This window comes from Schistocerca piceifrons, chromosome 3 (genome assembly GCF_021461385.2).
Source record: "Schistocerca piceifrons isolate TAMUIC-IGC-003096 chromosome 3, iqSchPice1.1, whole genome shotgun sequence".
NCBI classification, from domain to species: Eukaryota; Metazoa; Arthropoda; class Insecta; order Orthoptera; family Acrididae; genus Schistocerca; species Schistocerca piceifrons.
In genome coordinates, this window is record NC_060140.1 from 928576503 (window position 1) to 928603716 (window position 27214).

General features: G+C 39.7%; 1 protein-coding gene across 5 annotated transcripts in view; it reads right to left on the reverse strand.

Moving 5' to 3' along the window:
* LOC124788269 (atrophin-1) overlaps positions 1 to 27214 on the reverse strand; it is a 181767-nt gene that overhangs the window by 58197 nt on the left and 96356 nt on the right. For 4 of the 5 annotated variants that reach the window (XM_047255477.1, XM_047255476.1, XM_047255478.1 and 1 more), the window contains one exon: positions 13841 to 14007. In XM_047255477.1, coding sequence (XP_047111433.1) covers positions 13841 to 14007 — 167 coding nt within the window. The remainder of the gene's footprint in view (positions 1 to 13840; positions 14008 to 27214) is intronic. The other variant, XM_047255475.1, reaches the window with a different exon arrangement.

Consider the following 27214-nt stretch of genomic DNA (forward strand, 5'->3'; position numbering starts at 1 on the left):
TGCACACTTCTTATTCAACATGTAAACGACATTACAGATATTCAGATTTGGGTTATAACCTGTTCGATATGCCTGCCATTATTAGCGATGATGTGGCGGAGACAAATAATGAAATTCTGCATGGCTTGCTGAAGTGTCAGGATATTGATGCTGTCAATCTCCTGACAGGCAGTTTTCAGCCCAGCAATGGTTTTAGTGTTACTGCTGTACACCTCATCTTTAATACAGCCACACAAAAGTCACACAGGTTCAGATCTGGAGAATATGGCGGCCAACTGAGGCTCATGCCAGTAGCCTCTGAGTACCTCAGAGGCAGTATGTAGTCCCCGAAGTACTCCTCCACGACATCACACTCCTGCTCCGATGGGGTCAAGCATGAACCACACCTTGTCAAAATCAGGGTCACTTTGGGTAATGGGGATGAAGTCATCTTCCAAAACCCTCACATACCATTTGGTAGTCACTGTACCATCAAGAAACAACAGCTTCTTCTTCTTCTTCTTCTTCTTATATTTATTATTATTATTATTTCTTTACTTTCTCAGACGTTAAGTCTGGTTAAAAATGGAAAGTGACGTGGACCTTGATCAAGCGTCACTTCCTTTTAACTGTACGGTATATGTTATATTGCATTTAGGAACTTTTGGGTAATTGAACATGTATCAATAATTACAGATTTCTGTAGTTGTATATATAAGTTTGGATGTAGCTGTATTGCATTGATGTACTGGTGGTTATTGTGTGGTATGACTCCTGTAGTTGATAGTATAAGTGGTATAATGTCAACTTTATACTGATGCCTCATGTCCTCGACTTCCTCAGCCAGTTGGATGTATTTTTCAATTTTTTCTCCTGTTTTCTTTTGTATATTTGTTGTATTGGGTATGGATATTTCGATTAGTTGTGTTAATTTCTTCTTTTTATTGGTGAGTATGATGTCAGGTTTGTTATGTGGTGTTGTTTAATCTGTTATAATGGTTCTGTTCCAGTATAATTTGTATTCATCATTCTCCAGTACATTTTGTGGTGCATACTTGTATGTGGGAACGTGTTGTTTTATAAGTTTATGTTGTATGGCAAGTTGTTGATGTATTATTTTTGCTACATTGTCATGTCTTCTGGTGTATTCTGTATTTGCTAGTATTGTACATCCACTTGTGATGTGATATACTGTTTCTGTTTGTTGTTTGCAGTCTGCATTTATCTGTTATGGTATTGGGATCTTTAATAATATGCTTACTGTAATATCTGGTGTTTATTGTTTGATACTGTATTGCAATCATGAATCCTTCTGTCTCACTGTATATATTGCCTTTTCTTAGCCATGTGTTGGATGCGTCTTGATCGATATGTGGCTGTGTTAGATGACACGGGTGCTTGCCATGTAGTGTTTTCTTTTTCCAATTTACTTTCTTTGTATCTGTTGATGTGTGTTCTAAAGGGTTGTAGAAATGGTTATGAAGCTGCAATGGTGTAACCGATGTACTTATATGAGTGATTGCTTTGTGTATTTTGCTAGTTTCTGCTCATTCTATAAAGAATTTTCTTAAATTGTCTACCTGTCTATAATGTATGTTTTTTATGTCGATAAATCCCCTTCCTCCTTCCTTTCTGCTTAATGTGAATCTTTCTGTTGCTGAATGTATGTGATGTATTCTATATTTGTGGCAGTGTGATCGTGTAAGTGTATTGAGTGCTTCTAGGTCTGTGTTACTCCATTTCACTACTCCAAATGTGTAGGTCAATATTGGTATAGCATAAGTATTCATAGCTTTTGTCTTGTTTCTTGCTGTCAATTCTGTTTTCAGTATTTTTGTTAGTCTTTGTCTATATTTTTCTTTTAGTTCTTCTTTAATATTTGTATTTTCTATTCCTATTTTTCACCTGTATCCCAAATATTTATAGGCATCTGTTTTTTCCAACACTTCTATGCAGTCGCTGTGGTTATCCAATAAGTAATCTTCTTGTTTAGTGTGTTTTCCCTTGATTATGCTATTTTTCTTACATTTGACTGTTCCGAAAGCCATATTTATTGCTGCCAGTAGTTTTAGATCATCCATATATAGCAAATGTGTGATTTTGTGTTGGTATGTTCCAGAAATATTATATCCATATTTGTATTATTTAGCATGCTGGATAGTGGGTCAGAGCAAGGCAGAACCAGAATGGACTTAATGAGTCTCCTTGGTATATTCCACGCTTATCTGTATTGGCTGTGAGGTGATGTTATTTGAATTTGTTTGGATATTAAGAGTGGTTTTCCAATTTTTCATTACTATGTATAGGAACTGCATCAATTTAGGATCTACTTTGTATATTTCCAATATCTGCAGTAACCATGAATGGGGCACACTATCAAAAGCTTTTTGGTAATCAATGTATGCGTGGTGTAGCAACCTATTATTATTATTATTATTATTATTATTATTATTATTACTGATGAACCCATCCAAACCAACATGGGCTTCGTCACTAAACCAAACCATAAAGTGCATATTAATTCCCATCATTCCCATTAGTCAACCATGCAGTTTGAATGTCCTAATGCAAACCATTCAGATGTTATCATGATTTTATTTCATACAGGGTCAAAAATTGTCACCCTTTATCTTTCGGCCAGGCTATGATTTCTCTTTCCAACTTTTTTCAAACCCTTCTTTTCCAGATGTGCCACACAAGTCTGCTCGAAAACTGAAGCAACAGTTTACAGTTTTTGCTTTGGACATACTTTCCCATACTGATATCTCGCCTAATACTAGAATTTAAAGAATCCAGTGACAAATCAGGTGCTATTTTATATTCACTTTCATCTAAAGTAACTAACACAGATGAGGAAATGCATGTAGGAGTTGATGGGTTTTGTGATAATGGCTTTCTACCTTTGCTGCAAACTTTTTCATCTCGCACTACATTAGGACGTTTTTCTACCGTCCACTCCTAAAGATACCTTGAATTCTTCTGTGCTCTTGTATGTTTTCTTCTTTAAATGGATTGTAACAATACAATTTTATCTTTAACTACATTTCTTTATTGGCTGCTGTTCTGGAAAAACTGGACACACAACTGCTTAGTACATTGTTAGTGTAGTGATGTAAACAAAATAAATTTTTGGGTATGATGCCTTTGGTGTGCCAAATTGATATTGATCATTGAAAAAATACATAAACAAATAAATTCTGAAGGTGGGAGGAGGCGGAGGACAGTAACGTTTAACGTCTTGTCGACAACGAGGTCATTAGAGATGGAGCACAAACCCTGATTAGGGAAGGATGGGAAAGGAAAACAGCCATGCCCTTTCAAAGGAATCATCCCGGCATTTCCCTTAAGTGATTTAGGGAAATCACAGAAAACCTAAATATGGATGGAAGGACGCAGGTTTGAACAGTCGTCCTCCCGAATCTGAAGGTTAGATGTTATGAGATATTCAAGATCACAAGTCAACTCTTAGGAACTCTTTGTGTTATGTTACATATCACTTAAAGTTCTACTCATTAGTTTTTCAACTATTTACATCTAGCTTTTCAACTATTTACATCTAGCTTTTCAACTATTTAAGACTAACTGTTATACCTGGATTACAACCAGAATTTTTTATGTAGCGACAGGCATGTTTAAATTTCACACAATTCCCAAACTTTGCAAACCTGCACATCTCTGTGCAATTTTCATATACATCTACATCTTCATAGTTTACCATCTCTTGTCTAGATCACTGAGTGCAGCAAATCTGAAGAAATTGAGTGGGTTGAGTTGATTGGTGCATTGAATTGACATGGAATTACCCGTCCATAAACCACATACCTGCAAGATATACCAGACAAGGACTGGGTTCCCTACATCTAATGAAAAATGACATTTGAAGATGCTGTTAAGTTTCCACAATTATCTGCTGAACATTCGTCAGTAAAACCCAGTAGTTAAGATGTAGTGATGTCGATGTAGCACTATTTATCCAAACACAGAATATTTATCAAGTTTCAATCGTAGTTTTACCTATTTACACCAGTTGATTGATCAATAATGGAAAATGTTTGTTGACCAAGATGAACATGGCATTAAGTTCATGGACCATACTACTTCATAGTATACAGGGTTCCCTCCTAGGAGTCATCAGGCACGTTTTCTTTCATGTTTCGGTACGAAACAATACTGCTCACTGTGTCTTTCATGTCATACCCAGTGTCACTGGAAAGCAACAGTTTGTTTTATTTACAAGCAAAATGAGTTGTAATGTGAAATATTATTTTCCCATTCATTCAATAGCGTGTTCCCAAATTAGTCTAGTGCGATATTAATTTTATTGGCATGTATTAACAGGGGCAGTAAAACAAAAAGAATAACCATCACACTGGCCCTTGCTGACTGCTACTTCTTGTGTATGAGGTAACAGGCGAGTTGTGGCGCCCTGAAAATATTCTAAGTTCGGAGTTGGTGTGGTCGCACAGGCCGCTCGGCAAGCTGGGGCTCGTCAGCAAATGCTTGGTGCCGAACATTAGCCGGAGCAAGAGGGGTAGCCCCAGCACGTGGTCCAGGCCAACCGCGTGGCTGGGAATTCCATGTTGAGACTGTATCAGGGACTGTGCTTTGTGTCAAAGGAGATTTGTATGCTGGGAGTGCCAAAGGCGGTGGACTCTGTGAAACCATAATGGCAGACATTTCGCAGTTCATGTAGAAATTAATAACAGCCAGAGGAATCATGATACCTTAAAAAGAAACATGTACATTACCATTATTTGCACGACGATTCTGACAGTGTACCCAGGTTTTCAATATCTTCCTTAGTTTAAAGTTTAGTATCTGACTGTAAATTAAACAAGTAACACCCAGCAACAAATTTCCAAAATCTAAATGGTTCATCCGATTTTGTCGATTGACATGTCTTTAGAAAGCTATTAGTGTAAACCTAAATTGGTATACATTACAGACATGAAACTTGAATAGTAGAAGAGTTATTGGAGGTCAAAGTGGCCGATTACTATTTATTGCTTCAGGCCGTCAGTACTCTACAGTTACACGAAAAAACGGTAGCAGTATGCTTATAAATATATATTTATTCGTCTATGCCTTTGTTTATATCCAATATATACTATTCATTTGTTTATATCCAATATATACTATTCATCCCCCCCTAATGTGAACTTCTATTTAGTAAGTCTATGATGTGAACAGTTGTGACGTCATGCTCATAGCAAGCAGTTTATTGTTATGAAGAATTACAGACTGCGCCCTATGGCCTTTGACATATTTTTGCTATTTGCAAACGCTTTTTTATTGCTGCAGTATCATTCTCCAGCAGCAGGGTACAATAACATTCTTTGCTAGAGAATCAATTCTGCAGCCAAAATTAAAAAACAATTTAACTGAAAGCTAAAACAATGAAAAATTCCCGGAATTCCAAAAAATTCCCGGGTTTTTCCCAGTTTCCTCCCGGATGAAAAAATTCCCGGGTTTTTCCCGGATTTCCCAGTTGTCCTGGGTCGTATACACCCTGTTCCTGAAGAGAGGCAGCAGCCTTTTCAGTAGTTTATTGACTGATCTGGCCTTTTAACACTAACAAAAATGGCCTTGCTGTGCTGGTACTGCCAACAGCTGAAAGCAAGGGTAAACTACAGCCGTAGTTTTTCCCAAGTGCACGCAGCTTTACTGTTAGAATTAGTGGGAATTAGTGAAGTTCGGTGGCAGGAGGAACAAGACTTCTGGTCAGGTGAATACAGGGTTATAAACACAAAATCAAATAGGGGTAATGCAGGAGTAGCTTTAATAATGAATAGAAAAATAGGAGTGCAGGTAAGATACTACTAACAGCATAGTGAACGCATTTTTGTGGCCAAGATAGATACGAAGCAACTCCTACCACAGTAGTACAAGTTTATATGCCAACTAGCTCTGCAGATGATGAAGAAATTGGTGAAATATACGATGAGATAAAAGAAATTATTCAGATAGTGAAGGGAGACGAAAATTTAATAGTCATGGGTGACTGGAATTCGAGTGCAGGAAAAGGGAGAGAAGGAAACGTAGTAGGTGAATATGGATTGGGGGTAAGAAATGAAAGAGGGAGCCGTCTGTTAGAATTATGCACAGAGCATAACTTAATCATAGCTAACACTTGGTCCAAGAATCATAAAAGAAGGTTGTATACATGGAAGTAGTCTGGAGATACTGGAAGGTCTCAGATAAGAGTACATAATGGTAAGAAAGACATTCAGGAACCAGGTTTTAAATTGTAAGACATTTCCAGGGGCAGATGTGGACTCTGACCACAATCTATTGGTTATGAACTGTAGATTAAAACTGAAGAAACTGCTAAAGGTGCGAATTTGAGGAGATGGGACCTGGATAAACTGAAAGAACCACATGTTGTGGAGAGCTTCAGAGAGAGAGAGCATTAGGGAACGATTGACAAGACTGGGGGAAAGAAATACAGTAGAAGAGGAATGGGTAGCTTTGAGAGATGAAAGAGTGAAGGTAGCAGAGGATCAAGACGGTAAAAAGACGAGGGCTAGTAGAAATCCTTGGGTAACAGAAGAGATACTGAATTTAATTGATGAAAAGAGAAAATATAAAAATGCACTAAATGAAGCAGGCAAAAAGGAATACAAACGTCTCGAAAATGAGATTGACAGGAAGTGCAAAATGGCTAAGCAGGGATGGCTAGAGGACAAATGTAAGGATGTAGAGGCCTATCTCACTAGGGGTAAGATAGATACCGCCTACAGGAAAATTAAAGAGACCTTTGGAGATAAGAGAACAACTCGTATGAATATCAAGAGCTCAGATGGAAACCCAGTTCTAAGCAAAGAAGGGAAATCAGAAAGGTGGAAAGAGTATGTAGAGGGTCTATACAAGGGCGATGTACTTGAGGACAATATTATGGAAATGGAAGATGATGTAGATGAAATAGGAGATACGATACTGCGTGAAAAGTTTGACAGAGTGCTGAAAGACGTAAGTCGAAACAAGGCCCCAGGAGTAGACACCATTCCATTCGGATTACCGACAGCCTTGGGAGAGCCAGGCCTAACAAAATTCTACCATCTAGTGAGCAAGATGTACGTGACAGGCGAAATACCCTCGACTTCAAGAAGAATATAATAATTCCAGATGTGAAAATTACCAAACTAATAGTTTAATAAGCCACGGCTGCAAAATACTAACACGTATTCTTTACAGACGCATGGAAAAAATGCTAGAAGCCGACCTCAGGGAAGATCAGTTTGGATTCCGTAGAAATGTTGGAACACGTGAGGCAATACTGACCCTACGACTTATCTTAGAAAATAGATTAATGAAAGGCAAACCTACGTTTCTAGCATTTGTAGACAGAGAAAGCTTTAGACAATGTTGACTGGAATACTCTCTTTCAAATTCTGAAGGTGGGAGGGGTCAAATACAGGGAGCGAAAGGCTATTTACAATTTGTACAGTAACCAGATGGCAGTTATGAGAGTTGAGGGGCATGAAAGGGAAGCAGTGGTTGGGAATGGAGTGAGAGAGGGTTGTAGCCTCTCCCTGATGTTATTCGATCTGTATATTGAGCAAGCAGTGAAGGAAACAAAAGAAAAATTCAGAGTAGGAATTAAAATCCATGGAGAAGAAATAAATACTTTGAGGTTCGCCAATGACATTGTAATTCTGTCAGAGACAGCAAAGGACCTGGAAGAGCAGTTTAACGGAATGGTCGGTGTCTTGAAAGGAGGGTATAAGATGAACATCAACAAAAGCAAAACTAGGATAATGGAATGTAGTCTAATTAAGTCGGGTGATGCTAAGGGAATTAGATTAGGGAATGAGACAAAGTAGTAAAGAAGTTTTGCTATTTGGGGAGCAAAATAACTGATGATGGTTGAAGTAGAGAGGATATAAAATGTAGAGAATGGCAAGAAAGTGTTTCTGAAGAGGAGAAATTTGTTAACATCGAGTATAGATTTAAGTGTCAGGAAGTCGTTTCTGAAAGTATTTGTGTGGAGTGTAGCCATGTATGGAAGTGAAACATGGACGATAACCAGTTTGGACAAGAAGAGAATAGAAGCTTTCGAAATGTGGTGCTACAGAATAATGCTGAAGATTAGATGGGTAGATCACATAACTAACGAGGAGGTATTGAACAGAATTGGGGAGAAGAGGAGTGTGGCACAATTTGACGAGAAGAAGGGACCGGTTGGTAGGACATGTTCTCAGGCATCAAGGGATCACAAATTTAGTATTGGACGGCAGCGTGGAGGGTAAAAATCGTAGAGGGAGACCAAGAGATGAATACACTAAGCAGATTCAGAAGGATGTAGGTTGCAGCAGGTACTGGGAGATTATGAAACTTGCACAGGATAGGGTAGCATGGAGAGCTGCATCAAACCAGTGTCTGGACTGAAGACAACAACAACAATATTCATGAAGAAATTGGTCAAATATGTACTGTGTTTTAGAAAGCACAGACATTAGGCTACTGGCCTACTTTTGCTTCTGTTCCTTTTATACGTGTTTATTTAATAATGTGTGTTACAGCATTTTTATGGTCCAGCTGTAGGAATATTTATTTAATTTCAAGTTATTTAAATGTAAATCCAGTATTTTGTATGTGTTTCAATATGTCTGTGAGTGTGTGTTGGCTTGGAGACATGGCAGGAGCACTATCCAATCACAGCACTTGTTACTACAGTAGGCGACTACTGAAGTCAATGGAGGGACTGTAGGGGTGGGGGAGGAGCATCGGGTCGCACAAGATTTTGGGGGGGTGGTGTCTAGATGGGAAGGCGCATCGGATGGTCGCAGGAAATACTTGGAGAGTGTTGGGCAGTTTGTGCGTGGTCGTGGGAGATTGAAATATTTCGTAGTGCTGACTTGTGCACTCGTAAGATTTCCGTGGCTTCTGCAAAGATGATGTAGTATGCATTTAGAAGTGAATATCTTGCGAGCTATGTTGTTGCTCATAGCTAATTACGTTAAGTAGGAATCTATTGTTTCTTTATTATTCAACTTATATTTTATTTAATTGCTGGATCATCGACACCAAAAAGTGTTTTGCAATAAAAAAGGCATTCTTAAATGTACTTCTGCTATTGTACTCATTTAAAGTTGTCAAAAATAGTACCTGCAGATTTTATTTAATTTGCAATCTTTCATTTATAAATTTCTATGTTACATTCAAAATTCGCAATTGCTGAGTGCTAGGAACCTTCAACCATTGAGTTCATGTGTAAATTCATATTGTATACTGTAGGCTAAGCAGTATTTGGCTTGTAATGCGCAACTACGTATTCCAGCCCCTAGACGATGAAACCAGCCAAACCTTTTAATATTTCAACTCTGAGTCTGAGGGTATGTAGTTGAGGGCAACCACTTTTTAAGCCCACATGTGGCAGCATTAAGGAGCCAATGCTGGAGTAAAGATTATTCTTTGTATTTTACTGTCCCCGGTAATACATACTGTTCAAAAAAGTATCACACTAGACTAATTTGAGACCGCTCTACAAACTGATCATGTAAACTCCCATTTAAAAATAATTTTGCTTGTAAATGGAAAAAAAACCAATGCTTTCCATCGACATTGAGCATCTCATGAAAGACATGATGAGCTACACATTACAAAAATTAATTGCAAATTCCTGCTGAAACACCAGAGAACATGCAGCTGATCACTTAAGAGGGACACCCAGAATACGTGTTCTGAATGATTCATTAATAAAAATTAAAAACCGTGTACCTTTTAAATGTTCTGTATAACAGTGAGAACAAAAACATCAAGAGTGCAATAAAAATGCGGAGACAGAAATAAACACAGCACTTTTACAACTCTCCCTACTTTCTGACTTTCATATTTTAATGTACTGTTCCTCCTTAACAACTATGTCAGTGCCCTCTGACATGAGAAGCAGCTTATCTAGACCAATTTGAAGTGACAGTTAACAGTACACTACTGCAACTTTGGATGTGTGATATGATATTCAGTTATAAAGACAGCATGATGGTCACATACTTATAGAGTTTGGACTAACATTTATTCCATACTAATTACTTAAAGGTGAGGTAACATGTTTCTTCTATCCCTACATCATATACTCTTCACATCGCAGAATAGAACAAAGAGACAATTTCAACAAAGGAAAAACCCAGAGCTATTCTCTTAAAACCACTGGTACTGAAATTGGAGATATGTTACACTTTGCAGTTCTGAGAAATATTTAATACTTTGGCAACCAAACCTGAGTATTACTCACGTTAAGACACTGTGTATGTGCCCAATTATATCGCAGGCCGCAATTTTCACAACATGCTGGGCACCTATCACTCGAAAACTAGACAAAATTTTATACAAGACCAATGCCCAGATGTCTCACTACCTGTCCCTTGAAAGGTGTTGCCTTCTGCTGTCAATTACTAGAATTACTTTGAAAGATGCAGTAGCAAACACAACAGCTGCAGTTGTGAGACTGACCGAACCATTGCATGCTTGCATCGTTTCATGAAGCGATTACTTTTTAGTTTTCCAGTTTGCTGTAATTATGCTATAAATGTGTCACGTTTGTTGAGTGGGCAATCAATTTTGGAAGCACTAGAGGCAGAATTCAATGATCCTAGATTGAACACAAAAATGTCAGCGTGTAAATAGTCTGAAGATTATTCCTATTAAGTTGAGCTGCAGTCTGCTACAGTTTTCTGTTGCAAGTATCGCTGAAACAGATTCTGCTGCTGCAATTACAATTCAGTTCTGTTCTATTTATCAAATTCTCTTCTTTTTTACAAATGAATCTCCTGATGGAGCAGCATCCAACTCAGGTTTCTATGATTTGTTCAGAGATGAGACAATTTATTGGCAAAACAATCACAACTGATACAAGTTGATATTGCTTTTGTTGCAACATCTCTCTCTGCATGCCAGAATGTTCCAAACCTTTCCAAAGAAAAGCCAGCTACAGGTGAAACTGTGCCTGTAACATTTTAAAAAACTGACAAAAATGGAGATTTTCTGGACCTCAAGTGTTATATATATATAAAAAGAAAGATGATGAAAGTTTCATCATCTTTCTTTTTAGATATATTTTTCCCACGTGGAATGTTTCTCTCTCTCTCTATATATATATATATATATATATATATATATATATATATATATTCTCTCTCTCTCTCTCTCTCTCTCTCTCTATATATATATATATAAAAAAAACAAAGATGAGGTGACTTACCGAACAAAAGCGCTGGCAGGTCGATAGACACACAAACAAACACAAACATACACACAAAATTCATATTGGTATGTGTGGATGGATATGTGCGTGTGTGCGAGTGTAGACCTGTCCTTTTTTTCCCCCTAAGGTAAGTCTTTCCGCTCCCGGGATTGGAATGACTCCTTACCCTCTCCTTTAAAACCCACTTCCTTTCGTCTTCCCCTCTCCTTCCCTCTTTCCTGATGAGGCAACAGTTTGTTGCGAAAGCTTGAATTTTGTGTGTATGTTTGTGCGTCTATCGACCTGCCAGCGCTTTTGTTCGGTAAGTCACCTCATCTTTGTTTTTATATATAATTTTTCCCACGTGGAATGTTTCCTTCCATTATATATATATATATATATATATATATATATATATATATATATATATATATATATATATATATATATATATAATAGAGGGAAACATTCCACGTGGGAAAAATATATCTAAAAAGAAAGATGATGAAACTTACCAAACAAAAGCGCTGGCAGGTCGATAGACACACAAACAAACACAAACATACACACAAAATTCTAGCTTTCGCAACCAATGGTTGCCTCGTCAGGAAAGAGGGAAGGAGAAGGAAAGACAAAAGGATACGGGTTTTAAGGGAGAGGGTAAGGAGTCATTCCAATCCCGGGAGCGGAAAGACTTACCTTAGGGGGAAAAAAGGACAGGTATACACTCGCACACACACACATATCTGCTTGTGTCTGTGTATGTGTGGATGGATATGTGTGTGTGTGCGCGCGAGTGTATACCTGTCCTTTTTTCCCCCTAAGGTAAGTCTTTCCGCTCCCGGGATTGGAATGACTCCTTACCCTCTCCCTTAAAACCCGTATCCTTTTGTCTTTCCTTCTCCTTCCCTCTTTCCTGACGAGGCAACCATTGGTTGCGAAAGCTAGAATTTTGTGTGTATGTTTGTGTGTCTATCGACCTGCCAGCGCTTTTGTTTGGTAAGTTTCATCATCTTTCTTTTTAGATATATATATATATATATTTACACTAATTCCAAATATGCAGTTTTTTTATAGTCATATAAATTACAAGGTCCCATGACAAAAAGATGAGAAAGAAATCCAATACTGTTTAGAACTTTACTTGTTACCAGCTTTACTGGTGTATCTGACAAACAGCAGAACAAACAATAATTCTGAAAAGACTGTAAAAATAGAAAATCATTTTTACCTAATTTTATTTTCAGTATCTTAAATTATGAGGAAGGCATTAAATACTTTGAAAGGGAAAAGTGACTAATTTTTAAAAATAAATGCTGTTAAGTTGAAACATGAATATGTACCCATTCTTCCAGATGGATCTGAACGTTTTTCATCACCACCTACGACACTGTCAGAAGATTTAAACCGCTTCCTGTCAAATCCATTCTATTAGGGCTTCAATTGTTCAGATGATCCTGCTAACTTAACTCTTCTGAGAACACTGTAAGACTGACATTTAGTTCTGGTTAATAGGTCCCCATGCAACATCCTCGTTTTCAGATCTCAAGTCTTTGTAATGAACCGTTAACAACATTCTGCTCACTCCTACTGTGTGGTAGGATGTTTCCTCATGCTGATCAAAGACTCCCCATGAAGTGTGCAGATTGCTATGCAATTGTACTTAACTGGCCAGGTGTACAACTAAGCCAAAGATGTTTGGTAGCCACATACACACTATACTGCAAACCAACTTACTTAGATTCATTCCACACCATAAATACTCCTAGGAAACATCAGTTATGATTAAGCACTGATTCATCATGCAATTGTTTGCTGACATGGAAAAGTAAATATGTGAAAAAAGACTTCTGCTTTAAAAAGAAAGGGAGATGGGAGGAGGAAGGTCTGGGTTTAATGCTGCCATAATGTTTAGATCATTTGAGACTAAGCACTAAGTCAGATTGGAGAAGAAAGCACACCATGTTCTTTTTAAAAGGTATCACCTCAGCAATTGCTTTAAATGATTTAGGATAACCATGAAAGACCAGAATCTGGCTGGATGGTTTCACACGGATTTCAACTGCTGTCATCCTGAACAGGAGTCCAGTGCCTTGCCACCTCCCTCACAGAAAACAGTGTGGGGTGGGAGTTTGAAAACTATCAATCTGTCTGGCTTAAATATTATTCCTTTCCTGAAATGCTAATTTTACCGTCAATGATCTTTTGTCCAACCGCTTTCTAACATGTAGTGTCAAAATCTCACGTCATTCAAACAAAATGGATGATTTATGAATGGTTCATTTCATCTGTTTCTTTTCTTTTTGCCTCTTCCTCAAACTTCTAATCTTTTAACTGAATCTTATGTACACTGTATTATCATCACGATTCAAAGCAGCTGGTATTTTCAAAGTTGATACTATCATACTAAATAATTCTGTAAAGAAGCACAACGTAAGAGCTTTTGTTGCCAGATATTTTTTCTCTACGACATATGTACTGCTTCTTTGTCTCACCTTTATTGTTTTTTTCCATATTTGATACCACCTAAAACAGACAACTAACTGCCACAAAACCACATTAAAAGAGGCACATGACAATCTGTGGCTACATAATACTGCTTGCTTTCTTCATCAGTATTGTGTTCATTAAAAAAAAAAAAAGAACATTGTCGTAATGGAAGCTACACATAACACTCACCGCAAGAGTTGGATATTGGAACTGCTGCGACATGTAGATGGGCTGAGCCGTGCATGGGTAAAAAATAGGATACGTGGCTGGGGGCGAGTGTGCTGCTGCTGCCGCTGCAGCAGCAGCTGCTGCTGCCTGGGGCACATATGCTGCGGCGGCTGTTGCTGGAACACAGACTGCTTTACTTCACTAATGTGTTCTAACACTATGCTATGATTACTTTTTTCTTTAAGTCATAACAAAAGCACTTCTGAGAAACCAACTAGACATTACATAATATGATTAAATATAAACCACAGGCCCTGTATATCAGAAATATATTACATTAAAAGTTATGGTGTTAAAATATTTGTATGGTACTGTTAAGTACTGGGTGGGATAAAATAATGGAGGCAGCAAAAGGTAACCACTTCCTGCACATTAGAGCTACTGAGTGGTTGACAGGCACATAAACAAAACTAAAATTACTACTGGTTTCCAAACAATTTTCTTCTTCTAGAATAACTGACTGTAGAATACACATACAAAATAGTTAGCAGGCAAGTAAACTAGATTGAAAACGTTAGTGACGTTGCAGGTAATATTCTCCTTCAGAGTAAACCGACTAACAACAACACACATGCTCAAAGCAATTTTGCCCAAATTGAGATCATCATAGCTAGTAGCCCCCCCATGAACCATGGACCTTGCCGTTGGTGGGGAGGCTTGCGTGCCTCAGCGATACAGATAGCCGTACCGTAGGTGCAACCACAACGGAGGGGTATCTGTTGAGAGGCCAGACAAACGTGTGGTTCCTGAAGAGGGGCAGCAGCCTTTTCAGTAGTTGCAAGGGCAACAGTCTCGATGATTGACTGATCTGGCCTTGTAACAATAACCAAAACGGCCTTGCTGTGCTGGTACTGCGAACGGCTGAAAGCAAGGGGCAACTACAGCCGTAATTTTTCCCGAGGGCATGCAGCTTTACTGTATGATTACATGATGATGGCGTCCTCTTGGGTAAAATATTCCGGAGGTAAAATAGTCCCCCATTCAGATCTCCGGGCGGGGACTACTCAAGAGGATGTCGTTATCAGGAGAAAGAAAACTGGCGTTCTACGGATCGGAGCGTGGAATGTCAGATCCCTTAATCGGGCAGGTAGGTTAGAAAATTTAAAAAGGGAAATGGATAGGTTGAAGTTAGATATAGTGGTAATTAGTGAAGTTCGGTGGGAGGAGGAACAAGACTTCTGGTCAGGTGACTACAGGGTTATAAACACAAAATCAAATAGGGGTAATGCAGGAGTAGGTTTAATAATGAATAGGAAAATAGGAATGCGGGTAAGCTACTACAAACAACATAGTGAACGCATTATTGTGGCCAAGATAGATACGAAGCCCACGCCTACTACAGTAGTACAAGTTTATATGCCAACTAGCTCTGCAGATGACGAAGAAATTGAAGAAATGTATGATGAAATAAAAGAAATTATTCAGATTGTGAAGGGAGACGAAAATTTAATAGTCATGGTTGACTGGAATTCGAGTGTAGGAAAAGGGAGAGAAGGAAACATAGTAGGTGAATATGGATTGGGGGACAGAAATGAAAGAGGAAGCCGCCTGGTCGAATTTTGCACAGAGCACAACATAATCATAACTAACACTTGGTTTAAGAATCATGAAAGAAGGTTGTATACATGGAAGAACCCTGGAGATACTAAAAGGTTTCAGATAGATTATATAATGGTAAGACAGAGATTTAGGAACCAGGTTTCAAATTGTAAGACATTTCCAGGGGCAGATGTGGACTCTGACCTCAATCTATTGGTTATGACCTGTAGATTAAAACTGAAGAAACTGCAAAAAGGTGGGAATTTAAGGAGATGGGACCTGGATAAACTAAAAGAACCAGAGGTTGTACAGAGATTCAGGGAGAGCATAAGGGAGCAATTGACAGGAATGGGGGAAATAAATACAGTAGAAGAAGAATGGGTAGCTTTGAGGGATGAAGTAGTGAAAGCAGCAGAGGATCAAGTAGGTAAAAAGACGAGGGCTAGTAGAAATCCTTGGGTAACAGAAGAAATACTGAATTTAATTGATGAAAGGAGAAAATATAAAAATGCAGTAAGTGAAACAGGCAAAAAGGAATACAAACGTCTCAAAAATGAGATCGACAGGAAGTGCAAAATGGCTAAGCAGGGATGGCTAGAGGACAAATGTAAGGACGTAGAGGCCTATCTCACTAGGGGTAAGATAGATACTGCCTACAGGAAAATTAAAGAGACCTTTGGAGATAAGAGAACAACTTGTATGAATATCAAGAGCTCAGATGGAAACCCAGTTCTAAGCAAAGAAGGGAAATCAGAAAGGTGGAAGGAGTATATAGAGGGTCTATACAAGGGCGATGTACTTGAGGACAATATTATGGAAATGGAAGAGGATGTAGATGAAGATGAAATGGGAGATATGATACTGCGTGAAGAGTTTGACAGAGCACTGAAAGACCTGAGTCGAAACAAGGCCCCCGGAGTAGACAATATTCCATGGGATCTACTGACGGCCGTGGGAGAGCCAGTCCTGACAAAACTCTACCATCTGGTGAGCAAGATGTATGAAACAGGCGAAATACCCTCAGACTTCAAGAAGAATATAATAATTCCAATCCCAAAGAAAGCAGGTGTTGACAGATGTGAAAATTACCGAACTATCAGCTTAATAAGTCACAGCTGCAAAATACTAACACGAATTCTTTACAGACGAATGGAAAAACTAGTAGAAGCCGACCTCGGGGAAGATCAGTTTGGATTCCGTAGAAACACTGGAACACGTGAGGCAATACTGACCTTACGACTTATCTTAGAAGAAAGATTAAGGAAAGGCAAACCTACGTTTCTAGCATTTGTAGACTTAGAGAAAGCTTTTGACAATGTTGACTGGAATACTCTCTTTCACATTCTAAAGGTGGCAGGGGTAAAATACAGGGAGCGAAAGGCTATTTACAATTTGTACAGAAACCAGATGGCAGTTATAAGAGTCGAGGGGCATGAAAGGGAAGCAGTGGTTGGGAAGGGAGTAAGACAGGGTTGTAGCCTCTCCCCGATGTTGTTCAATCTGTATATTGAGCAAGCAGTAAAGGAAACAAAAGAAAAATTTGGAGTAGGAAATGAAAACTTTGAGGTTCGCCGATGACATTGTAATTCTGTCAGAGACAGCAAAGGACTTGCAAGAGCAGTTGAATGGAATGGACAGTGTCTTGAAAGGAGGATATAAGATGAACATCAACAAAAGCAAAACAAGGATAATGGAATGTAGTCTAATTAAGTCGGGTGATGCTGAGGGAATTAGATTAGGAAATGAGGCACTTAAAGTAGTAAAGGAGTTTTGCTATTTGGGAAGCAAAATAACTGATGATGGTCGAAGTAGAGAGGATATAAAATGTAGGCTGGCAATGGCAAGGAAAGCGTTTCTGAAGAAGAGAAATTTGTTAACATCCAGTATTGATTTAAGTGTCAGGAAGTCATTTCTGAAAGTATTCGTATGGAGTGTAGCCATGTATGGAAGTGAAACATGGACGATAAATAGTTTGGACAAGAAGAGAATAGAAGCTTTCGAAATGTGGTGCTACAGAAGAATGCTGAAGATTAGATGGGTAGATCACATAACTAATGAGGAAGTATTGAATAAGATTGGGGAGAAGAGAAGTTTGTGGCACAACTTGACCAGAAGAAGGGATCGGTTGGTAGGACATGTTCTGAGGCATCAAGGGATCACCAATTTAGTATTGGAGGGCAACGTGGAGGGTAAAAATCGTAGAGGGAGACCAAGAGATGAATACACTAAGCAGATTCAGAAGGATGTAGGTTGCAGTAGGTACTGGGAGATGAAAAAGCTTGCACAGGATAGAGTAGCATGGAGAGCTGCATCAAACCAGTCTCAGGACTGAAGACCACAACAACAACAACAACAACAACAACATAGCTAGTAGCTAAACTGGGGTGAGGGTTTGTGTCAGGTGGAATGGGTGAGAGGAACAAGGAGGTTTTGGGGGTGGGCAGTGAATGGACGCTGACTCCAAGTGAGCTTTTCAGCCCATTCTTTCACTTCAGGATTTGCCACACCGTTCTACCCCAACCTGTGCCCAGACTGCACACCACTGCTAGATCCATATCCTGTTCCCTTGCTGCTTACGCATACCTTTTCTCAACCTTTCTTCCCACCATCCTTGCCTTCCTCACCCAACCTCCTTATGTGTCTCACCCACTCAAATTGTCAATTTGACAGAACCCCAGTAATCTGCAGTGTGGAACAACATAGTTGGCCAGCACAACACAGCTGAGAATGGGTATATATTTTTGTTAGTCAACTATGAAGGACGATACTTTCTAAAGATCAGCAATGGTTTCAGTGTTGTTTATGTGCTGATTGACCCCTAGATACCTGAACTATATGGCGAGTGGTTGAGTTCATTGTTATTTGAAGTTGAAGTATCTTAATCAAGGTAATTACTGCACAACCATTACAAAATCTAAATCATTATCTTTGTTGGAAAATAGGAATGCTAATATTTCCCGAAAGTGACTCACAACTAATATCAGTATTAGTTCAAGGTAAAAACTAGTGTATACAATAACCCACAAATACAACTTTGGTAAAAATCATTAATATATTGGAAGTGAATTTTATTATTTACTAGCTATATCCGCCGAACTTCGTTCCGCCTCTGAAAATCTTTCTAGTATGATTAAATTCTTTTAGAGGAACAAAGGAGAGCATAAGAACTTCCTTGTTCCGCTAAATGAATTTGATCGTACGATATATTTCCGTACAATATATTTCCGTACGATAAAAATCTATGCGTGTGCGCTAGGCCTAAATGTCAGTTTAGCGAATGACGCGTGCTACCTAGTCATACTTCTCTGTCTAGTTATGTTAATTCAAACAGGGATATTTGAGTCGTTGCTTTTGGTACGTTTTCTTCAATTACCTATCTATCGAATAGTGAAAGACTATCACCGGTAGACACCTGGCGGGGATAACTGATCAAGTGACCAGTTATCGAAAGGGGTTTAACATTATTAACTTACTAAAATCGCTATTAAAAAATACGGGTTGGTGGCAGAAGGGTCAAAACTTAAGAGTTGCGTGTACTTTGTAATACCACATCATAAAAAAATAAAAATGTCTGTCAAAAAAATTAGAAAATTTTTTTTGGAGTGGGCCACCCTTACCACTTAGGGGTATGAAAAATACAGGGCTATTGCAAATGATTGAAGCGATTTCATAAATTCACATATAAATTGACATATGGTCACGACACACCACAGATACGTAGAAAAACTCAAAGTTTTGTTCAGCTGAAGCCGCACTTCAGGTTTCTGCCGCCAGAGCGCTCGAGAGCGCAGTGAGACAAAATGGCGACAGGAGCCGAGAAAGCGTATGTCGTGCTTGAAATGTACTCACATCAGTCAGTCATAACAGTGCAACGACACTTCAGGACGAAGTTCAACAAAGATCTACCAACTGCTAACTCCACTGGGCGATGGCATGCTCAGTTTAAAGCTTCTGGATGCCTCTGTAAAGGGAAATCAACGGGTCGGCCTGCAGTGAGCGAAGAAATGGTTGAACGCGTGCGGGCAAGTTTCACGCGTAGCCCGCGGAAATCGACGAATAAAGCAAGCATGGAGCTAAACGTACCACAGTCGACAGTTTGGAAAATCTTACGGAAAAGGCTAAAGCAGAAGCCTTACCGCTTACAATTGCTGCAAGCCCTGACACCCGATGACAAAGTCAAACGCTTTGAATTTTCGGCGCGGTTGCAACAGCTCATGGAAGAGGATACGTTCAGTGCGAAACTTGTTTTCAGTGATGAAGCAACATTTTTTCTTAATGGTGAAGTGAACAGACACAATGTGCGAATCTGGGTGGTAGAGAATCCTCACGCATCCGTGCAGCAAATTCGCAATTCACCAAAAGTTAACGTGTTTTGTGCAATCTCACGGTTTAAAGTTTACGGCCCCTTTTTCTTCTGCGAAAAAAACTCTACAGGACACGTGTATCTGGACATGCTGGAAAATTGGTTCATGCCACAACTGGAGACCGACAGCGCCGACTTCATCTTTCAACAGGATGGTGCTCCACCGCACTTCCATCATGATGTTCGGCATTTCTTAAACAGGAGATTGGAAAACCGATGGATCGGTCGTGGTGGGGATCATGATCAGCAATTCATGTCATGGCCTCCACGCTCTCCCGACTTGACCCCATGCGATTTCTTTCTGGGGGGTTATGTGAAAGATTCAGTGTTTAAACCTCCTCTACCAAGAAACGTGCCAGAACTGCGAGCTCGCGTCAACGATGCTTTCAAACTCATTGATGGGGACATGCTGTGCCGAGTGTGGGAGGAACTTGATTATCGGCTTGATGTCTGCCGAATCACTAAAGGGGCACATACCGAACATTTGTGAATGCCTAAAAAAACTGAGTTTTTGTATGTGTGTGCAAAGCATTGTGAAAATATCTCAAATAATAAAGTTATTGTAGGGCTGTGAAATCGCTTCAATCATTTGTAATAACCCTGTATATTACGACCAATTCTCAGACGTATCGAATATACATGTAAAATTTCATCAGAATCGATCGAGCTGTTTCGGATGAGTATGGCAACTAACACTGTTACACAAGAATTTTATATATAAGGATATACAATTACAAAAAATATCTAATATGAATTTAACTACTAAAAAACATTCAGAAGAAAACCAAAACAAAAACAAATTAACTATGTATTCCTCAAGTATATGTGAGCACTAACACTAAGTGTCAAGAATATCATAATATTAAGAAAGGTTGCACAATGTTACCAGCAACTAACACTGATCTTGCTGTATAATTTTATGAACAAAGTACGATCTACATCACATACTGTCCAGCATCTTGGGAAAATGGTTTGAGTACCCAATTTGGTATGTCGAGGATACTTATATTATGAATTGTAGTTTATCTCTCTTGTTTGAGTTGTGCCCAAAAAGCATTTAGGTATGAATGCAACGACAGGGCCAAAATTTCAGACATTTCTTTCAGATACGGAAAGAGACTTAGTTCATACTGACTCAAGTTATGAGTGTGAATGTTCAGTTTAACAATGAATTAAAATTTTATACATTTATCCTGAATGAAATTCATTGTGTGTCTGCAGCTTTAAGGTGACCTCATTTACTTTTTCAAATATACAAGGTGCGTTCCATAAGTAATGCGACCAAATTCATAAAAAATCATTTATTGAATTTATTCGTACAAATCAAAAATTTTCAAAATAGCACCCTCTTACGACTATACACTTTTGGAGGCGGTGTTTCCATGCCTGGAAGGTATCCTGGAATGCCTTTTTTCAGAACGTCCTTTAGAGTTGATGTAACATGTGCCTGGATGCTTTCAATCATGTCCCAATGTTTTCTTTTCATGACTCCATTTAACCGAGGAAACAAAAAAAAAAGTCAGCAGGAGCCAGGTCAGGACTTTAGGGAGGCTGGGGAACCAATGGGGTCCTTGTCCTGGCAAGGAAGTCATTGACAATGAAGGCACTGTGACTTGGCGCGTTGTCATGGTGAAGTTTCCACGTGTCTTTGATGTCGCTTTGGCAGCGCGAGACCCTGCTTTTCAGTCTTTTGAGCACTTCCAAGTAGAAAGCTGAGTTCACTGTAGTCCCGGCAGGTAGGAATTCGCGGTGGACAATGCCTCTGACTTCAAAGAAGACAATGAGCATGGTTTTGATGCTGGACTTACTCATGTGTGCCTTCTTGGGACGGGGCAACGATGGGGTGTGCCACTCTGAACTCTGCCTTTTTGTCTCAGGGTCGTACTCAAAAACTTTGTGATAACAGAGTTTAAAAAATGAGGATCATTTTCACACATTTCCAACATTTCTCGGCACCGAAGCACTCGCATGTGCTTGTCTCCCTTGGTCAACACTTTTGGGACGAGTTTGGCACACATCTTCCTCATGTTCAAATCTTCGGTCACAATGCGGAAAACGGTTGTTTTTGACATGTTTAGAGTTTGTGCTGTCAATTGAAGGCTCAGCCGTCTGTCAGAGCGCAAACAATCGCGCACACGCATCACATTTTCGTCGAATCGTGCAGCTGATGGCTGTCCACTGCGAGGTTCGTCCGATCTCCTCTCGGCCCTCCATGAACGAATTGTGCCATCGGAAAATTTGTGATTTGGACAAGCAATCGGCCCCAAAGGCATGCTGAAGTAATGGAAACTTTTCGGTGGCGGACTTCCCAGGTTTAATGCAAAATTTGATAGTGTACCATTGCTCTACAGAATGATCCATTGTGCCATGTTACATAAACTCAAAATAGGGTTGACAGAAATGCATGTCCTGACTCTCCGGCAGCTCGCAGCCGAATGATACAAAAAGCATTTTGAAGCTAACACCCCTCTCCACTTATCCCAGCCAGTTACAACACGCTGTGGTGTACCGTTGCGTCAGAAAAAATTGGTCGCATTACTTATGGAACGCACTCTGTATCTGCAAGACGGGCAACTTCAAGACAACATGCTCCAATTCAGTTACAAAAGCTTTAGTAAATCGACCATATAAACTACTGACTTATCAAAAAGTTCACAAATCCTTTCCTTCTGATAGCCATCTCACCTCAATGTGTAGGAAAAAACATACAAATTCATTGCAATTTACTAGACAGAGCTTGCAGTAAAATGACCTTTCAAAGAATGTGTTTTATCGTATCACCATAATCACACAGAGCACATATTCATGTAACCCAAATTTTATAGCAACAAGGTGCTGCTTATGGATACTGTAGTTGGTACCACAAGGTACAGTACTGTGGATTTTATACAGGTTTTAAATCTGCAATACTGACCAAATCAATCATGTATGTAGTTTAATCTGTTGCTCATGTAAGTAAATTTGCTTACAGATTATTCATTTTCTATATTTTAAAGATTTCTCATTTCCCTTCATAAATAAGTCTCTTCTGTGTCAGCGGTGAAATCTCTGGCAAACAGATTCATTTCCTAACATCTCCATTTGGGGGGGGGAGGGGGAGAGAGGGAGGGGGGGGGGAGAGAGGGAGGGAGAGAGAGAGAGAGAGAGAGAGAGAGAGAGAGAGAGAGAGAGAGAGAGAGAGAGAGAGAGAGAGAGAGAGTTTTCCTTTTTTTTAAGGGGGGGGGTTAATGCTATTCATCATGATTCCTCTCCTATACAGGCATCTATCTCCGGACAGCAATTGTGCCTAATAATTATTTGTTGCAAATATTCCACTGTGTCTTTTCCTACACTTTTAATCCTCTCCAGCTCTCCTAAGTACTGTGAAGTTACTCCTCGAATCAAGGACATATCCTACACACCATGAGCTGCACTTGAAATGTTTTATCCAAACCAGCATTCAGGTGTATAACCTATGGCCAGTGGCATCTGGTACAGAGAAACAAACAACTGCACATATGTTTCTCCGACAGAGCAACTGTATATATAATAGCAAAAAAAAAGTCTACTAACATTATGTATATCTCTGTCAATGACATGTATTTTAGTTATAAATTCTTTTGATGATCATCATGATGTGTGTGTTCTGTAACAAATATAAAAGCTGCGCAACACTAAGCACTCAAAATTTTTACTCCTTTATGTCTTAACGTATGTCTTATCTTCCTTTTCCGGTTTTTCACACAGTCCACAGTTCACTTTTGTACAATGCTGTGCCCCAAACAAACAGTCGTAGAATGTGTCTTCCTCAAATTAAGGCTGATGACTAATACTAGACAGCAATGGAAGCAATAAAATGCTACACTGCTTTGGTAGAAAGTAAAAGGTCAGATAGTGAAAGCAGGAAAGTGATAGAAAGAGAAACAGAGTAAAGTCCAAGTTGCAGAACGGATCAGAGATTTTTTAAGAACACCACAATGCTTTACTGTCTGACAAGGGGATAATGAAAGAGAAACAGGACAAAGGAGTTACCAGAACTTGTAATGGAATAACCACCTATTACCTGTGCAGAGACAGAAAATGACTTTCAGTAACAGAGTAGGCAAATCAGCCAGACTAGATGAATTGACTGTAGACAGGAACAAGCCAGCAGGCATCCAAAGAATACAATGAATACATCGAATGCTGGGAGTCAATTGGAAGGAAAAAGTACCAGATGACAAAGAAGGGGATTATAATACCAAAGTTCACGAAAGGAAGAAAGAGGAACTGTTCTAACTATAGAGGAATCACTTTGTTACTATAATGTCTTAAGACATTAAGATCATCATCAAAAAATCAGTTTGAAGAGGAACAATATGGATTCAGTAGAACAACAGGCCTCATATTTGCACTGAGGTAATGGGAAAGCAAGTGAAGTTCTCATAAGTGTGTTCCTGGATATGGAAAATGCATATGACAGGGTGCCAAAGTGGAAGTATCTGGGAGTGCTTAGAAAAACTAATGAGAAACGTGCAAATACTATGTGAAGGCTGCAGAAGTTGTGTACAAGTGGGTAACGGCAGATTATATTGGTTCAGGACAGAGGAACCCAGCAGTGTACTACTGCTTCCCCAATAATTTTTAATTGCACTTATGGACATGATTATAAAAGAAATCAAGGCGACAGGAAATGGTGATCTCAATGCTTTAGCCTTTGCTAATGATGTAGCCATCTGGAGAGACACAGACCTACAGGTACAGGGAACATTAGATGAATGGAATATGAAGTTTTAAAAGTACCCACTGACAGTAAGCAAATGTAAAACTGTAGCAACGATTACGATCAGGACATGTGTAACTGAACAGAATGAATAGTGTCCTGAAAGGAGGATATAAGATGAACATCAACTAAAGCCAAAAAGGCTAATGGAATTTCGTCAAATTAAATCGGGTGATGCTGAGGGAATTAGGTTAGAAAACGAGACACTTAAAATAGCAGACGAGTTTTGCTATTTTGGCAGCAACGTAACATGATGGTTGGAGTAGAGAAGATATAAAATGTAGACTGGTGATGTTAAGAAAAGTGTTTCTGAAGAAGACAAACTTTAGTTAACACTGACTATAGATTTAAGAGTCAAAAAGTTTTTTCTGAAATTATTTGTACAGAGTGTAGTGATGTATGGAAGCAAGACATGGTCAATAAACAGTTTAGACAAGAACAGAGCATAAGCTTTTGAAATGCAGTGCTACAGAAGAAAGATTAATATTAAATGGGTATCTCATAACTAATGAGGTGGTACTGAATAGAACTGGAGAGGAACATTTGTGGCATAACCTGACTAAAAGAAGGTATCAGTTGACAGGACACATTCCAAGGCATCAATAGATCACCCATTTAGTATTTGTGTGTGTGTGTGGGGGGGGGGGGGGGGGGGGGGGGTGTAGAGATTTTACAGCAAGGAAATTGAGAAGTACTCAGGTTGCATTCGTTATTTGGAGATGATGAGGCTTGCACAGGATATTGTAGCATCGGGAACCTGCATCACACTGAAGACCACAATCCCATCAACAGTAGATTGTGCAAGAGCTTATCTGGCATGGTTTGTTATGGTTTTAGGGCACAAAACTGCTACAGTCATTAGCACCTGGTCTGTCACTTAGGAAAAGGTAAAAAAACCCAGAAACTAGCAGCAATGGGAGGCGAAACTCAAAAAAAGGGGGGAAAAAAACCTGAAGGAAAGCTTAAAAAACCACTATAGAAGGGAGGATTGTTTGTCCCCAAAAAGAGCTTCAAATGACTGACGTCATCTCACTGACACTAATAAACTCGAGAAAGCAATCGGCTGAGTGCGTGTCATCTGCTAAAATGGAAGATATATCAGGCGACAGCTGTAGACGGGTGCGTAACGGAGTAAAATAGGGGCACTCAAGTAAAAGGTGTCTCACCATCCACAGTTGAGAGCAGTGGGGACAAAGCAGGGGAGGATCGCCACTTGAAAGATGTCGATGGCTAAAAAAGACAATGCCCTATCCGGAGTCTAGTTAAAATTACCTCCTCCAGACGACGAGTTCGGGAGGAAGAGGTCCAAGCACAGGGAAGAACTTTCACATACCAAAATTTATTATTGGGAAGTGTCGACCAATGTGCGTGCCATAAAAGAGTAACATGACGACATAAAACACTCCGTAAATCGGCGAAGGGAACCATGCGAACAGCAGGATGAAGAAGAGAGACTGCAGCCTTGGCCGCTATATCGGCTGCCTCATTTCCACAGATACCAACATGTCCTGGGATCCAGAGGAATGTCACAGAGACGCCCCCCAAGTGGAGCAAGTGGAGGCAGTCCTGAATTCGGTGGACCAGAGGGTGGACAAAGTAGAGAGCTTGGAGACTGAGAAGAGAGCTGAGAGAATCTGAGCATATAATATACTGTATCCGCTGATGGCGACGGATGTATTGAACAGCCTGGAGAACAGCGTGAAGTTCCGCAGTAAAAACCGAACACTGGTCGGGAAGCCGAAATCGATTAGGGGTGTCACCAACAATGTAGGCACTCCCAACACCAAATGATGTTTTTGAGCCATCAGTGTAAATAACTATGGCATCCCTCATTTGTGTACAGCAAATGCCCGACTATAAACAAGAGAAGTGGTACCAGCCTTGGGAAACTGACAAAGGTCACGGAGCAGGCAGGTCCGGGACTGGAGCCAAGGAGGTGCTGTACCCTAAGTTGTCAAGAAAGTTTTAGGAAAGTGGAAGGAAAGAGAACGTAGCAGTTGACGGAAGTGGACTCCCGGTGGTAGTAGAGAGGAACGGCGGCCTGCATACCCTAAATCCAAGGCGTCGTCGAAAAAATGTCATGGGCCAGATTAGCAGGCATGGAAGACAAATGGCTAGCATAACAACTTCGAAGAACAGCTCGCTGATTGGACAGCGGAGGTTGATCAGTCTCAGCATAAAGGCTTTCCACAGGGTTGGTGTAAAAAGCTCCAGACACTAAACGTAATCCACAGTGATGGACAAAGTCGAGACGCCGAAGAATAGACAGCCGAGCAGAGGAGTAAACTATGCTTCCATAGTCCAATTTCTAGCGCACTAAGGTGTGATAGAGGCGGAGAAGGACCACTTGGTCCTCTCCCCGGGAGATACCATTCAGGACACAGAGGGTGTTGAGGGATCGCAGACAGCAAGCAGAAAGATAGGAGACATGGGAGGACCAGCACAGTTTTCTGTCAAACATAAGACCCAAGAATTTAGCGACGTCCGCGAATGGAAGGTTGACAGGGCCTAGATGTAAGGAAAGCGGAAGAAACTCCATACGACGGCCAAAAACTGACACAAACTGTCTTACTGGGAGAAAAGTGAAAGCCGGTTTTGATGCTGCAAGAGTGGAGGTGATTGAGACATCCTTGAAGACGACATTCACGTATGCTGGTCCGTTGAGAGCTGTAGAAGATCACAAAATCGTCCA